This window comes from Phalaenopsis equestris, unplaced genomic scaffold (genome assembly GCF_001263595.1).
Source record: "Phalaenopsis equestris unplaced genomic scaffold, ASM126359v1 Scaffold000094, whole genome shotgun sequence".
Classification (NCBI taxonomy): domain Eukaryota; kingdom Viridiplantae; phylum Streptophyta; class Magnoliopsida; order Asparagales; family Orchidaceae; genus Phalaenopsis; species Phalaenopsis equestris.
The window spans coordinates 4,862,723-4,880,005 of NW_018164536.1; the positions used below are offsets into that span (position 1 = coordinate 4,862,723).

A 17,283-nucleotide genomic window follows, 5' to 3' on the forward strand; every position below is an offset into this window, starting at 1 on the left:
TTCCAATCTCTAGGTAGAAGATGTATGGATCCATCCAACTCCTGGTCCCGTCGTTCGCAACCTCCATGACCTCCATTTCGTTGACTATTGGCCTAGTAAGTTTTTTGGGTATTCCTCCCAGTCTGATGCGTTTAGAGAGGATATTGCCGACTTGATTGTCCCCCCAATTGACACACTCGATGCAGAAGCTCTTGTATCTTCCAATTTCATTTTTTGTCATGGCAAGGTATCTGACCATCAGCTCGTCTCTGGCTTTAAGATTCATGCTAGTATTTCCGATGGTATACACAACAATGTTATGACAAAATGACAAAAAAAAGCAATTAGGAGAGAAATAAGGAAAATATTTAATAAAAATGTAAAATATATTTTAAAGCATTTTTACTATTTTAAAAATAAAATATTCAAATTTAATATTTGTTGGATATATATTATATTAATATTTTTTAAACGAGCAGCTTGAGCTTAACTAGTTTGTTCATCAAAATCAGTTTACGAGTCACTTGTCAATCCAAACTTGAATCCACTCACAAATCTATTTAACTCACTAGCACCATAATGTCAAATAAATTATATGGTGTGATCTACATATGAACACATACTATATAGTGTGATCCACATCTTCAATCACTTGAACATTTATACGGTCATAATAAATAGCGTTAGGTAAAATAGCAGCATAGGAGTCTCTGTTGAGGCGACCCCAGTCCTGCTCCTCTTCCCCTGCACCTGTTCCAACCATTCGTCATCCCCGCTATCTTCACTGATTGGAGCTTTCGCCTTGCCTTTCTTTAATCCATTCTTCAGTCTTCGTTTCTCTGTTCTCAGTAATAGAAATGCCAGATCTTCGGTAGCTTGATCTGTCGGGCCGGTGAGGTTGAAGCCAACATTGTTTTTTTCTTCTTGCCCTTTTGTATCAACGTTTTCTTCGGCGTTCTTCAATGCCATTTTCTGTTTGGCTTTCATCAGATCCATTTGGATGGTAGATCCACCTCCGGAGAAGCTTATCGTCACTCTCGCAACTCCACTAGTGCTGACTAGTTAGGGGATCTCTAGCTCGCTTGCTCCCCGACCTCTGGTTCATCTCTAGGTATCACTCTTATATCTTCTTAGATAAATGTACTGCACAAACACGAAACATCCCTTGTTCAATGCCTCCATTTTCGATGGATTAATTCGGATCCTTTTTCTTTTCTTGCCCGCTGCGTCCGGGCTGGCTGTTTTTGAAATTTGAACTTCGAGTTCCCTTTTTCCTTTCTTCTTTCCCCTGTCCTTCTGAAAAGGATTAGGGCTTTAATCACATCGGACATTTTTCTTTTTTAATTAATGGAGATGCGATCTGATAAAATTGACCGGTGTTAATCTCTTTTTGTTATCGACTATCTTATACTATTCTTAATTAGTAAAGGATTAGGGCTTTAATCACATCGGACATTTTTCGTTATTAATTAATGGAGATGCGATCTGATAAATTTAACCGGTGTTAATCTCTTTTTTGTTATCGACTATCTTATACTTTTCTTAATTAGGTTCGAAGCTTGGAAGTGAGGATGATGATGCGAAGGCTGGCTTGCTGTCGTCGCAGAACCAAAGACTTCAGCATAGACCTTGATGAGCATGACAGTAAGTAATCTGTAATCTCCACTCTGTTTTTTAACAACCAGCAAATATCAGTGCAAAAATAAATGTTATTTTCCCGTAAATCGAATATGAAAGTAAATAAAAATTAATATTAAAATTTCCTTAGATCAATTAGGATGCATTGTTTGAAGTAAAATACAGAAAATTTTCAGAATTTTGACATTTGATTGGATGAAAAATAAATCCACTGTTATTTATTGACATATCTGTAATTCATCGTTTAGTTCATTTGAATATAGGGATAATTACATACCGACCACCCGAAATGTTGATATTTACCCATTATTAATCTTCAAGATGCTTTTTTTGAACTACCTTACCGATGTATTTACGAGTGCCACGATTGAAAAACATGGGTTGGGATTTTATCATGAATTTTGATATTGGAGCGAGATTTTGAAAAATGGATGAAAGAGGATGATTGATTTATAAATAGCAAGTTTCCGGTGGTCTGCATGTAATTGGCCCAATATATATTCTAAAATTGCGTCCAGACTATTTTCTCGACCTTTTCTTCTTCGGCCAATGCCCACCATTGGTTGCCTGTTGCTACATCCTAAAGCAATTATTGCATTTAATTTACATCCAGCTAATTAATTTCTCTATTTATTTTGAATTAAATCTCTCCTAAATTTCAAATTCCTCCCACGAAATATCCTTTATGAGCTTGTCGCAGCAATTAATCCAATTACAAGAGGCCATAAAGAGATTTAGTGCTTTCTTCCCCATATATTAACTTTACCGCCCATTAAAGAACAGTCAGAAATTGTACTGTTTGAGTAAGTGGTAGTTGAAGAATAATTGTGATTCAGACTCTGCTGCTATGACATAAAACAGTATACCAGACCATTTTGAAACAGAAACTTGGGAAGCTAAGCATTCAGACTCTCAGGTATTCCTGTAAAAAATTGGGAAATTTACATAATTTTTCTGTATTTACATATCTAAAACTTAGAACTTTTTTATTCATTTATTTTATTCTGGTGACATAAATTTATACATGAAAATATATATTTCACTTTTAGAAAGTAAGTAGAAGTGTTGTTTTTGATGTGATATCAAAGTCTTGAGTGCTATATATATATATATATATGAGAATTGAGGTGTTAGATATGTAAATATATAAGCATTGCATGATATGTTTGTAAAGGACTTCAACAATTATTTATGAGGATGCGAGTTTTTTTTTTTTTTGAATTTGAGCCTTAAGGGCAACTACAGTAAGGTTATTGCGCTTCAAACTTGCATCACTATGGTGGGAAATTGGGTTCAAGGACAAGAATATGCAAGCTATCAGATTGAATTAAAACGATTCATGAGCTATTAATTAAAGGGACAATTACATACAAACCACCCGAAACTTGCTATTTACAAATCAGTCACCCTCTCTCATCCTTTTTTCAAATTCTCACTTTAATATCAAAATTCATGGTAAAATCCCAACCCATGTTTTTCATTTTTATCAAATTCTCAATAGGTTGGCCGTGGCACTCGTAAATCATCAGTTCGGTTGTTAAAAAATATCACTCTTGTTTAATTTGTAAATATCAATATTTCGGGTGGTTTGTATGTACTTATCCCTTAATTAAATGAGATAGTTGTATTTCTAAGCTCATAAAATTGAATTGTGAATATATAGCTTCCATAAAAAAAGGTTCATTTACATACATACCATACCACTCTTATGTATTTACATATCTAACACCTAAATTTAATATTTGCATTTGTAACATTCAAATCTCTAACATCAAATCAAAGATACAATTTTTAGTTACTTTAAGAGTGAAATTCATCGTTGTATGCTATCGGTTTATAGCACTCAGTTATTATAAATGTAAAAAATCCAACTTTAGGTGTTAGATATGTAAATCCATAAAAATTATGTGGTACTTACGTAAATTTCCCAAAAAATGGAAATTGGAGAGAATCCACGTCTGTTTTCCCAAAGGATAAAAAAAAAGCAACGGTCTGTTTGTTTTAATGATTAAGATTCCTTCATAGGATCATCAATTTGAAATTACATATAAAAATATCTGTTTAACATTGGATGGGGTCATTGCCCTGAAGGCCAAGAGAAAGTTTTGGGCGCAATAAATGGTGGTATGTAGGTGGATACAAACAGCAGTTAATGGGCGACACGGGGACCGACACTTTATGTTACTGTTCTTCTGCTAGCGGAAAAGTCGCCCCACACTTGTTCTGTTGGCTTAGTATACTGTAGCCTTCGTTTTTTTTTCTATGGGGCATTTGCATGTATACAACCAAATTCTTATGTATTTACATATCTAGGCTTTTACATTTATGTGTCAGAGGGCATATATTTAAAACTTGAAGTTTAGGTGTTAGATATGCAATTAAATATGAATTGAGTGGTATGTATGTATATCTTCTTTTTTTTTTTTTAATGGTGAGCTGCTAAAAAAATGTTAGTGTGAGAAGAGGAAAACTTCTAATCATTCCGACTCTACCTTAACCACTGTAGTATGCTTTTTTGGTGCTTACTTTTTTTAAAATAAATTATACTGCTGGAGATATATGATTTAAAATGAATTTATATTACCCTTGCTGTCTTTCATATGATGTTATGAGCATATAAATTTGTTAATAGATAAGCCAAGCTAAATATTAGTGTTTAAGATGAAAACTGGATATATTATTCTAATTTAAAAGGAAACTTTTGAGAAGTTTGTATGATTTCTCTTATATACGAGTATTTTACATATCATTGACATATTAGTAGAAAATTCATCTGGGTGTAGGAATCCTAAGGTAATATTTGAGTAAAAAATTTTTGGAATTAAATTTATCGTCGTCCCAACTTTGATATCTATAGGCTTATAGTTTAAGTGAACATTTAAATGAGTTGAGTCCTAGATCCTAGCTGAAATGAGTTAAAATTAAGCACTTGAATTATAGTTGGAAAGTTCGTGTCATTAAATGAAAGACTTAAACTGTCAGACACCACCCGTCGGGCTTGGGAGGAACTCGCAGAACACCTGGCATGAGGATGTGAGCTTACAACAACAACAACAACAACAACAACAACAACAACAGCAACAACAATGAACCTTTATACTAGGTAGTGGGGTCAGCTGCATGAATATTTTTTCTCCATTGTGTCTTATTGAGTGTCATATTTTCATTTAATTCTAATTAATTAAGATCATTTTTTATAGAATAGGCCCAAGTCTTTTTAAATCTACATCTAACTTTCTTTTTAGGATGTGAGCTTAACAGTAAGAAGATTTTCAAATCAATTAAACATGATTACAACAATATTTATCCTCCAAATAAATTATCAGAGCATCTAAATCCAAGCTTGTTCAGACAAATTTATCTGCCAATCTACGAAATAAGATATAACTATACAATTGAATTATATTAAATGGTCATAAACTTAGCCATATCCAAACTATACATGAAGCATGGATATAAAAAGCTCCTCTAATTGATGTATAGCTAGCAACCTAAAATTCATAAATTTAAAGTGTGAGTTTGTCAAAAACAAACTCAGTAGGTGAAATCCTATTGAGCAAAATATAAACGACAAAACACAGGGCATAATATGAGCAAAGTAAAGGACATGAATAAAACATATGTTATATTATAGCTGTTCCAAATAACATTTAAAATATGAGATCTTTTTAATTAAAATTGATCTAATGATATTCAACAAATAATAAAAGAAAAGAGAAATCTATATAAACACATGATCTTGGTTTTCACAAGCCAACATATTTACTCATATGTATGTTCTATAAATGACTCTTTAATCATATATTGATCTCTTTTTATATGTAACTATATATATTTGTATTTATAGTTAGTTTACTATGTCACTTTGAAATTGGGAAAGCTAGACACCAATCTCCAGGAAATCTATTAATTTCTTGTAGAGTTGTCACTTTGTGGATTGGTTAGTTTGGTCAGCCAACTTCAAAAAGTTTAATACTGACATACATTATTATAAGAATCATGTATACTTCACAAATATTATTGGCCATGAATCATTTTTAGGTATATACATACATACATATACATACATACATGCATGCATACATGCATATATACATACATACATATACATCCATCCATACATGCATTCATCCATCCATGCATACATCCATACATACATACATCCATACATGCATACATCCATACATCCATCCATCCATCCATACATGCATGCATACATACATACATACATGCATACATCCATACATCTATACATGCATACATCCATAAATACATACATACATACATGCATGCATGCATGCATCCATCCATACATACAGATATATACATCCATACATACAAATACGTACATAGAAATACATACATACATACATCCATCCATACATCCATCCATCCATACATACATCCATACATACATACATCCATACATCCATACATAATCCATCCATCCATCCATATATCATCCAGACATACAAATACATCCATCCATACATCCATACATCCATACATACATACATCCATACGTACGTCCATCCATCCATCCATCCATACATACATTCATCCATCCATCCATCCATCCATCCATCCATCCATCCAAACAGACATACAGACATACATACATACATACATACATACATACATAAGTTATCACGATGTTGAATTTAAAATGCAGATGATCAATTTCACGAGATAATCTCTTCTCCATCGAAACACTTCACATCTGATCACTATCGAATGTGAAATCATTGAACCGATCCGCCTATTTGAAGAAGTTGTAGTTCTCTGATCTATTTCTTGGACACCTCTAAAATTTTCTTTCATAGCTATGCTTCTGTGGCGAAGTACCCAGAGAATTCTGCAGCCCACAGTAGCAGCATAATACTTTAGAGGCACCGGAAGACTTCAAACTCATCTTTTCTGAAGGTTTAAAATCTTAAAGCACAAACAGTTAGATGCAACTATAGTTAAAAAGAATAATATAAATAAACAATTGTAGTCTTATAAAGTTATGGGGTCTCAGAGCACAAAGTATAAATCGACGAATAATCTATCACTATAAAAAGACAGTAAACCTTAAAAAAAGGGGTTTTTGGTTGCCTTTAAACCATATAATACCGAGCTCGTATATGTCACAGAGACCGTATTGAAGAACCTCAACAATCATATGAGTGATAAAAATGGGGACCTTGGTTGTTTTTAAATCATGTAATACCGTGCTCGCATGTGTAACAAAACCATACCATCACAAAGGCCATAAAGAAGAACCCCTAAGGTCATTTATGTCATCATAGTCTTCAAAAAATACATGCAAAAAGAACGAAAAAATAATTTGCACCGAATCAAAATTCTACGTGATCATTGCATATAGCATCTTTGTAATAAACAATTATTTTTTTTGCAACATATTAAACAGATAGAAAATACATCATATAAAATCCTTTCACCCATTAACTATTGCACTTTTAATTTTCTCTCTCAACTCCATCATCTCCCCAGCATCTTTCCTATCCATGTACAAGAGTCATGTAAATCAAATTCAACTTGTGATATTGATTGGTCTAGGCGATATTCATATGCCTCAGTAAGGATATGTGATTGATCCTCATCTGCACTATACTAACGCCAACAATCTTTACTTGTTTGTTGAAAGGATATGTGAGCATATCTCATTAAATAACCCATTTTTTTTTCAAACCCAATGTTTTTTCAATAACACTATCACTATCACTATCACCACCACCACATCACCACTACTATCACGCATACCACCAACACACCACCTCCCCACCCCACCATCATCACCACCGTACAATTACCACCACCACCACCACCGTACAATTACCACCACCACCACCACCGTACAATTACCACCACCACCACCACCACATCACAACTACCCCCACACACACCCCCAACACACCACCATTGTCACCACACAAATACCACCATCACCACACATTTATCATCAACACCAATTCACCACCACCACCACATCATCACAACCGACAAACTAAAACCAACATACCACCCAACCAAGAGATGGAGCAACAAAACAACACAATTCATTGGTTCTTCATAGAGGACACAATCCACCAATAGCAACCCCATCATATACAGTGTCTGCAAAGCACTAATAGCAATCCATCATACATAGTGTCCGCAAACTACCAATAGCAATCCGTTCGAGACAGAGAGCAAACCCTTCGGGCAACCTCCAAATGTCACAGAAAAAAAGAAATGCTCTTTATATATGAATGGCCACTGAATGGCCTTTGATAACCAAAATAAAAGTTGGAGAAAGAAAAAACATGTCAACTGCTCTACAAGCAAAGAAAATAGTGATCCATGTAGTTAAACTATGAAGCAATGCATAGTGTTAATGAAAACTTTAATTTCTCCATAGAACAAAGCCACAAAATGCAAACATCAATCCAGAAACATCATTGAACTAGAAACCGTAAAGAGCAAAGAGCCAAAACGGCAAAGGCAAAAAATCTTCAAATTTCAAAAAAAAAAAAAAAAAAAATGCAATTGATTGTTTCCCCTTCCTTGAAGCATATAAATTAATCAATTTTTCTATAGAGGAAAGCCACAAACTACAAAGAGCAAGCAACACACCGCATTGAACCACAAATCACAAAGAGCATAATGGCGAAGGAAGGGTAGAAGATATTGGATAACAACGAAGAACAAGGGGAACTAATAGAGGCTGTCGAATCGATCATTCTCCCACCGTGAGAGAAGAAGAGGAAATACCTAGAGCAGAGACTCGAGAGGAGAAAGCAGAGCGAGGCAGAGAAACACGAGAGGAGAACGAACCACAAACCAAAAACAGGGGGCAGTTGGGTAATAGGCACGCGAAAAAATGCGGACCGTGAGGTCAAGCCCGCGACCTGTGTTTATGGGTGCGTTTCGAGATAAGCCTCTGTACCGCGCGAACCAAACAACGTGTCAAGCTTCTTCCCACCGCGCTGCAACAAATAAGCTGCCCCAAATGCACCCTAAGTGTGGTGGCTGCCAGAAAACTACAGTCTAAATTTTTGAAAATTTAAAAAAAAGTTATAACAGCCATTGCAACTTCTTGAACAACACCTACTTCCAAATCAGCTTCAAAATTACTTTTTTAAACAACTGCAATTACCTCAAACATACCCTTAGTTTTCGGTTTCTGGTAATATGGGCTAAATAGTTCAGATGGAGGACTATTTCAGCACCAATTTAAAGGAGCTTTGGACCAATTTGGCATTTTTTTCATATATATATATATATATATAGATATATATGGACTAGGGAGTATATGCTTATTCTAATTTGCTTGAGTGATATTTTAAGCCAAATTTTCTTTTTATACGGTTTCAAACCTGCCTGCAAGCATTTGCATGACAGCCCCCAGGCCTTTTTGAACTTTTTTTTATGCACGAAAGCCACCAATATTGCAGGGGTGATGACCTATAGTGGACTTGAGAGCTGCATTCTGAACAGCTGCTCCTATGACGATGAGAGCGGGGGCAGCGGCATGAGCCGAAGCGAAGGCTGTGCTGTGACGGACTCGTTGGACGAGGACTGTGCAAGCTGTTCGTCTAGCAAGGAGACCTCGAGATCCTCTTTCTCCTCGCTGTGTGTGGTATCGAGAAAGCAAGATGAAGAGCATTTGCTCGAAGAGATGGCGACCAACTATCATAACCTCCGTCTTTGCAAAAGAGGAAAAATACCAATTGCTTGCACCATGCATCATCTTGATGTTCAGATCATGAGGGAAAGATTTGCAAAATTGCTGCTTGGGGATGATACTTCTGGGGGTTCTAAGGGGATAAGCGCTGCTTTGGCACTCTCCAAGGCTATCACTAGCCTATCAGGTAAAGAGATGCATTTTTTTCATTATCATTTTTCATCCTCGGAAAATCACCATTGTTTGTAAATTTTAAATCCCTCCTAACTTATGATTATAGAGCGGCAATTATTCTAGGAACAATTTGTTGAAATTCATTCGTGTGAATTGGGTGCTTAAATAATTGAATGACCTTAAAAATAAATTTTGTATTGTATAAAATATCAAAATAGTCCCCTGATTACTTACATCGGATCATTTTAGTCCCGATCTATAAAAGTGCCAAATTATTTGCCAGACTCTTTAATATGTGCTGAAATAGTTATTTGGACGGACTATTTTAACTCTCATCAAAAAAGTCAATGGACTAAATTAAATATTCTTATAAACTCTGGGACTAATTGCCCCCTACAAAAAATCAGGGGATCATTTTGACATTTATCTAGGCCCGCCCTCTTAAAAAAAGGGTGTACGTTCTTTTCCCTAAATTGCAAGAGAAGCTGTTTTCTCAGTGGAGCTTACAATCAAAATAACTGTATTCTTGATATATTATCTACATGGTTTAATATAGTAGTAAATGTATCTTTTCTCTGGTAACATATTATTGGTTCTGGACAAATTAAATGGTAACTCAGTATCTGTATTCGGCGAGCTCTGGAAACTTGAACCTTTACCTGAAGAAAGAAAGAACAGATGGCGCAGAGAAATGGACTGGTTGCTTTCTCCAACTAGCTACATGGTGGAGCTGGTGCCTGCAAAGCAACGTGGATCCAGTGGTAAAATGTTAGAGGTATAAGTCCTCCTAAATATGAAGCATGCTTTCTGAATATTTATATCGAGTAAGGTTTCAAAGTAATCCCCTGATCATTTACATCACAACATTTTAGTCCTAGAGTTTATAAAAATGCCATATTAGTCCCCATCTCTTTGAATATGATTTAAAATTGTTCGAAGAGTTATTCTAGCCTCTATTGAAAGAGTCTTTGGACTAAATTGACACTCATGGGACTAAATTGATACTTTTTATGATTTAAAATAGTTCGGAGAGCTATTCTAGCCTCTATTGAAAGAGTTTGTGGACTAAATTGACACTCATGGGACTAAATTGATACTTTTCTCTATTTAATTTAAAAGCTAGTACGCACATACCATCCAATAACTATGTATTCATATCTAACACCTAAATTTGCTTTTTACATTTTTACCTCACAAATCTTTCATATCACATAAAAAATTGACACTTATAGGACTAAATTGATTCTTTTCTCTATTTAATTAAAGCTAGTACACACGTACCATCCAATAACTATGTATTTACATATCTAAGACCTAAATTTGCTTTTTACTTTTTTACCACCCAAATCTTTTACATCACATACAAAATACCACCATTTTATCTAAAAAATGATATTCAACTTTTTATGCATAGGTAAGGAGGTATGTATGTAAAATTTGAAGTTTAGATATGCATATGAATTGAGTGGTATGTATGTAAATCTTCCTATTTGTTACTCTCGTGTCATGAATTATTTTCTTCTTTAGAGCAGATTATGACCCCCAAAGCTCGGTCAGACATTCACGTCAATCTTCCTGCTCTTCAAAAACTAGATTCTATGCTTATTGTGAGTCCCAGCTTTTCTTTTTCTTTTTCCTGCAGGTCTATGTTTTTTACATTTTTTTTCAATGAAAACAAACATATTTGCTGTTGCTAGCATTGCAATTTTTTTTTTTTTTTTTTCGTCTTATGGATCTCCCATTTCCATCATGAAGTGTGATTAAAATGGTTTATCTGCAGGATGTTTTAGACTCAATGGTAGATACAGAGTTCTGGTATGTTGAAGGAGGTAACAAAGGTGATGGCCGCACTAGCGGCGGCAAGAGGTGGTGGCTTCCTTCACCAAGGGTTCCGGAGTATGGGCTTTCACCAATTCTGAGAAAAAGGCTTGGCATTCGGGCGAAACTTGTGAATCAGGTTCTGAAGGCTGCTATATCTATTAATGAACAAATATTACTTCAAATGCCCATACCTGAAGCTGTGACAGATGCCCTCCCAAAGGTAAAGTTTGTAATTTGATAATTTTTAGGATTCTTTGCTAACACATGTCCTATAGTCTGCGCTTTCTAAGTAAAATAGTCGTAAAACTTTATAAATTATGAAGATTTACATACCTACCACTCAATTCTTATGTATTTTCATATCTAACACCTAACCTTCAATTTTTACATATACGCTGCCTTATCTTTGCATGAAAAGGTGTACTTCACTTTTAAGAAGTTAAATTTGTGCTTTTTGGGATGTGATATGACAGATTTGGGCAGTATAAATGTAATAAAACAAAGTAGGTATTAGAAATGTATTTTCATATCTAACCTCTAACCTTTAATTTTTACATATACACTATCTTAACTATGCACGAAAAGGTGTACTTCACTTTTAAAAAGTTAAAATAGTGTTTTTTTTAATGCGATACTACTGATTTGGTGGTATAAATGTACAAAATAAAGTAGGTGTTAGATATGCAAATGCAGAAGAATTGGGTGTTGTGTATGCAATAGCCCCTAGTAATTATGTTAATAATCCTTTCTATTTTGTTAAAAAGAAAAACAAGTCAGAACATGCACATGTTTCTTAATGCTTATATTCCTATTATGAATATATAAACTTGATATCATTATTATAGTTTGGACACGCACAATGAAAAATGCGCTCCATTAGATGAGTGCTAAAACTAATTTGCAAGTAGAAATGAAAGGAGTTATGCTTAAGTTAACTAGTATAGATGCTTTGTAAAATAATTGTTAGGGAATAGTCATAACAAGAATGAATGAAAAATAAGAATTCATAGAACCGACCCCATATACTTGGCCTATTATCATTTATGGTAAGATTCAATTTGTATGTTCGGTATTTTTATACTTATGAAATAGAATAAATTATTATCATTATTCTAAAAATATTGCTTCTAAAAGACATCAAAATATAGGGATATTCTTACAAGTTTATATAAGCTATTTCCCAAATCTCCTAAGCTCGTAATTGCTCTGAAAGATTTACATAAATACCATTCGATTCTTATGCATTTACATTCCTAACACCTAAACTTGAATTTTTACATCATGTCACATAATCTATGCATGAAATAGTGTATTTTATTTTTTAAAAGTAAAAATAGTTTCATTTTTAATATGATATGAAAGATTTGGGTGATATAAATGTAAAAAAGTGAAGTTTCGGCATTAGATACTTAAACACATAAGAATTGCAGTATGTAAATGTCCCAATTTATTTTCCTTGCAGTCGGGAAGAGCAAGCCTAGGGGAGGAGATATACCGATTGATTACTGCTGCACCCTACTCCTTTGAGGAAACATTACTTTCTATGAATTTAAAAGCTGAACATTCTGTTCTTGAAGCATTAAACCGGTTAGAGGGCGCCTTGTTTGCCTGGAAGCAGAAGATTTCTGATGAGGAAATCAAAAGATCACCAATCCATTATCCCTGGAACTTCGTGAGGGATAGTGGATCTGTTGTTGGAAAAATTGAGGTGTGGATCGAAAGAGCAGAGATGCTTGTTAAATTACTGAAGAACAGATTCCCAAATCTGCCTCAAACCTTCATAGAAGTCACCAAGATTCAATACAACAAGGTTAGTAGTTTTCATACGCTTCAAACCAAGTTTTTAAAACTTTTGGTTTAGATTTCTTCGTCTCACAAAAAGCCCAGATTAGGTAGTTTTGATAGTTCGATTGAGTTAAGATTTCGTTTACAATTATTATTATTGTGAAAAGTGTCAAAATAGTTCATTGACTCTTTGCAGAGGATCATTTTGGTCCCAAAATTTATATAAGTATCAATTTTGTTCTTAGACTATTTTAATATAGGGTGAAGTAGCCCCAATTTAAACAGTTTAGGAACTTGTTTGACATTTTTATAGACTCTTAGATTAAAATGACCTCATGTAAATAGTTAGGGGGCTATTTTGACATTTTATTATTATTATTATTATTTTGCAATTGAAGTCAAAATAGAAAGGAGTATGATTAACCTCAACGTACAACAAATGTGAATTATAGTGGGATCTCAATAATAGAATTCTAATAAAACTAAATCCACTCCGTAGTTTAATCAAACTGATGTTCTTTCGCTGAAAACTAAAAACTCCTAATTTTTATGTGAAACATCGCCAAAAACTTCAAATTTTGATCCGAAATTTGAAAACGATTTGAAGCAAGAAAAGTCAACTTATTCCAGATTGTTTCCAATCAAAATCAATCTGAAATCATCAATGCCTAAAGCCCCCTTTTTCCTCTTTCATGTAGGACGTCGGCCACTCCATATTAGAGGCTTATTCCAAGGTTATTATGAACCTAGCGTTCAAAATACTCTCAAGGATCGGAGATATTCTTCAAGAGGATGATATGAAGAAGCCATCCACTCCAATCGCAACACTAAAGTTTGATTTCTTGTCTGATGTTTATCTTGCTGGCATAAAGGAGACTCCACCCGGTAATCTAAGGCGTTCTCTCATTAATCAGATGAATAATGTTGATGGAAGAGAATTTGAGAAGCTGAACTGTGACTGAAACTAATCCATCTGGTAGCAGAGCCTTCTCCCACAGAAATTATGCTTGTTGGTATGTATTTTTGATCAACATGACAAACTTGAGTTTTTTATTTGTGTATTTATTGTATATTTGATGATATTTCTCCATCTTCAACAATCAAAATTTTGCAAAAGGAATGAAATGTATGATGCACGTTTGGGATGGCAGTAATGGCTGCCTTGCCTTGAATTGAGTGTGATATTGGTGCTAGATGTAGATGTGATTCAACATTTCTCTAATTGGACAGCAGTTCTGCTGCTTTTCTAGCAGTTCTTGTGAGTTATTAGAATTAGTAATTTTATTTCGTTAATAGTTAGAATAGAAATTTATAATATTTGTTATTTTAATATATTTTATTAGCAAGGATATTGGCTTTTTTTGTATTTTTCTTATTGCTCTTTTCCCTTGACTAGAGATTTACTGTAATGAAACTAACCTCTTTTCTGAGGGTGGATGAATATTGTCCTTATGAGTGCTTTAGCCCTAAGAAAAATTGAAAAATTGACATTGTTTTAATTCTTGACAAATAAATATATTGTCAAGGATATATATATATATTATATATATATATATTGTATAAGGAAATTACTATTTAGCAGGGGCCCAAATACTGCTTTCTCATCTGTTTTTTGGTCTCATGATGAGAGCCCAAGCCATGTGCCTAACATTCGAGAACCCCTCGTCACGGGGGTTCAAACCCGTGACCTGAGGAGACTTGCAGTGAATCCAGCCAACCAACAAGTCACGGCTTGTCGGGCGCGCGCGCGCGCGCGCCCTCGCGCACACACACACACACACACACACACATATATATATATATATATAGTATTTGTGCCGCGTATTAAGTCCCCTGGTCTAGGGTTCGATTCCCCCCAAGTGTTGGGTATGGTACTTGAATTCTTATGCGCATGAGGAATGATGGAGGCTCGTATAATAGCCTCCGACCATTCCTTTTATATATATATAGCATTTAAAAAATTAAAAAATAAATGTTACTAGAAGAATTTCAGCTTGAAATGTATGTGGATTGGCCCCTAGGCACTTGTACTAGCATCCAAATTAATCATATATAGATATTTTTTTGTATGATTTTAAACATAGCATCTGAGCAATGAGGATGGCCCAAATAACCCCACTCATCAGCATCTTTACTCTCTTATTAATGTGTTGAATCTCGATCAAAGCTAGGAAGAAGATAATGAGGGGGATCACCATCTTCACTAAAAAATGATAGATGTAGTGTTCAAGTATTAATTAACCATCCTTTATTACATGGTTCTTCCCCTATTTATTGAGGATTTTTTCTTATAATATAAAAATTGATTATTTTACATATATGGTTAGAGAACTTTGAATTATCCTATTGTCCTCTCTTGACATTGACATATAATTAATTTTATTCTAATGTTTTATCCTTTGATAACGTTGTATTTCATCATGTTTTTTTCGTGTGTTGGTCGGGTCACATCCTCCTTATCTTATTCATTTCTTGATATAATTCTTTGTTAGGCTAATTCGACCTTGAAGTGAATTGGGTCTTCTTTGGTTAAGTTTATCTAGAGATTATGAAGTAGAGTGAGTCATCTCATTAGATGTGTTACTTGAGCTTGATATATGAGGTGATAAGATTCGTTTGGCGGCTTGCACTCAATAGCCCATGCTTCGATAGCTCATACCCGTCAACTCGTCCTCCTTGCTTGGATAGTTAAGGAACTCCGGGATCTGCCTTGGTGGATCATCCAAATCCTGTTACTCAGTTCGGTATGGCTAGGGGTGTGCACTATTTGGATAAATCCAACAAATCGATCTGAGCCGAACCAATTTATTAATTTAGTTCGGTTTCTAAGATAACGGTTCCATATTTGGTTTTAAAATTTGTATAGGTTAGTTTATCAGTTACAATTTTTTTTTTTTTTAAGACTGAGCCATATATTCGGAAGTGCGGTTCCGGTATGGCGGAATGGACGACTAAATTATATAACGAATATTTTTACTCAGGATTTGGCTGATTTAAAATTTAAAATTTGGTTTTTGTAGAATCGAATCGATCATACAAAATGATTTGTTCTTCTGAAAAATTATTTGGATCGGGTATTTGGATCCTAGATCTCGATTCATTGCAGTTTATAAAATTTCCAAATCGATCTAGCCAAACCGACTAAATGCACATCCCTAAGCATGGTTGTATTTTGGCTATACACATTTAGTCTCATTTTTCTCCTCCTAAAAGGCAAAGCAGCAAATAAAATAAAAGCATACTAACTTAGCCAATTTGAAAATTGGTTGGGAATACATCAAATATATTATTTAATTACATTTTATGACATGTGAATAGTTGATTCATACCTTTTTTTTGCCATCTTTTTCACTCCATCTCTGCTTTCGCATCTTGTTCCTTGACCGGCTCGGATGAATATATGCTTGCTTAACAAATGAATCAAACAAAATTTATTTACGAAGAAAAAAGTTTTTTGCAGCTCTACCTACAGTAATGAAAAATAAAAATGAGAAGTGTAAAAAGCTTTTTAGTCCATAAAAGTGTTAATTTAGCCCCCATGCTTTTTTAACAGGGGTTAAAATAGTCCTCATTGTAAACTATTACAACTCATTAAAAAAGTAGGGTCTAATTCGACATTTTCATTTACTCAAGGACTAAAATGACTTGGTCTAAATAATCAAGAGCATTATTTTGACACCTCTACTAAAAAAAGAGCTTATGACTCGAGCTCTAATGAACCCAAATGGAGGGTTTAGTCGACTTGATAGCAACAGCAACAACACGCCCGCCCTTCATAAAAAAGGGACCATTCACTTTATTTTTAACATTAATGCAATACATATAATCCATCAAAATTTATATTACTTTCATCTTAAAAAAATTTCAGTGATTTTGAAATTCCTTCACAACTTTTGGGAAAATATTTGCGTATATAAAACGTATGCATCGCTGCGTACGTCAGAAGTTATTCAGGGGGTACAGGGGTTATATCTGGGTTACTGCAACCTCTGTGTAACTCATTTGTAACCTCCATGTAACTTATTTGTACCCATGAAACTACAGAGGCGCGAAACTCATTTGTAGGTTACAGGGGGGTTATAGAGGGGTATAACCCTCTTGTACCCCCTGAATAACCTCTGCGTACGTCTTATGTACGCAAATATTTTCCCAACTTTTCATCAGAAAAGAAGACAATGCGATGTATACCATATACTGCAAAAATGCATATACAACAT

At 34.4% G+C, this 17,283-nt stretch overlaps 1 protein-coding gene across 5 annotated transcripts; it reads left to right on the top strand.

Moving 5' to 3' along the window:
- Positions 1-621: 621 nt before the first annotated feature.
- On the top strand, positions 622-14,283 carry LOC110020206 (rop guanine nucleotide exchange factor 14). 5 transcript variants are annotated; one of them, XM_020718221.1, is made up of 9 exons: positions 622-876; positions 970-1,090; positions 1,530-1,623; positions 9,057-9,473; positions 10,081-10,235; positions 10,993-11,067; positions 11,241-11,501; positions 12,744-13,091; positions 13,765-14,282. In XM_020718221.1, the coding sequence occupies exons 3-9, from the start codon at positions 1,551-1,553 to the stop codon at positions 14,026-14,028; spliced, it is 1,593 nt and encodes a 530-aa protein (XP_020573880.1). In that variant the 5' UTR covers positions 622-876; positions 970-1,090; positions 1,530-1,550; the 3' UTR covers positions 14,029-14,282. The 5 variants fall into 5 exon arrangements, with proteins under 5 accessions (XP_020573880.1, XP_020573882.1, XP_020573883.1 ...); XM_020718223.1 differs by having other exon boundaries at positions 622-871; XM_020718224.1 differs by having other exon boundaries at positions 622-850.
- The last annotated feature ends 3,000 nt before the right edge of the window (positions 14,284-17,283 follow it).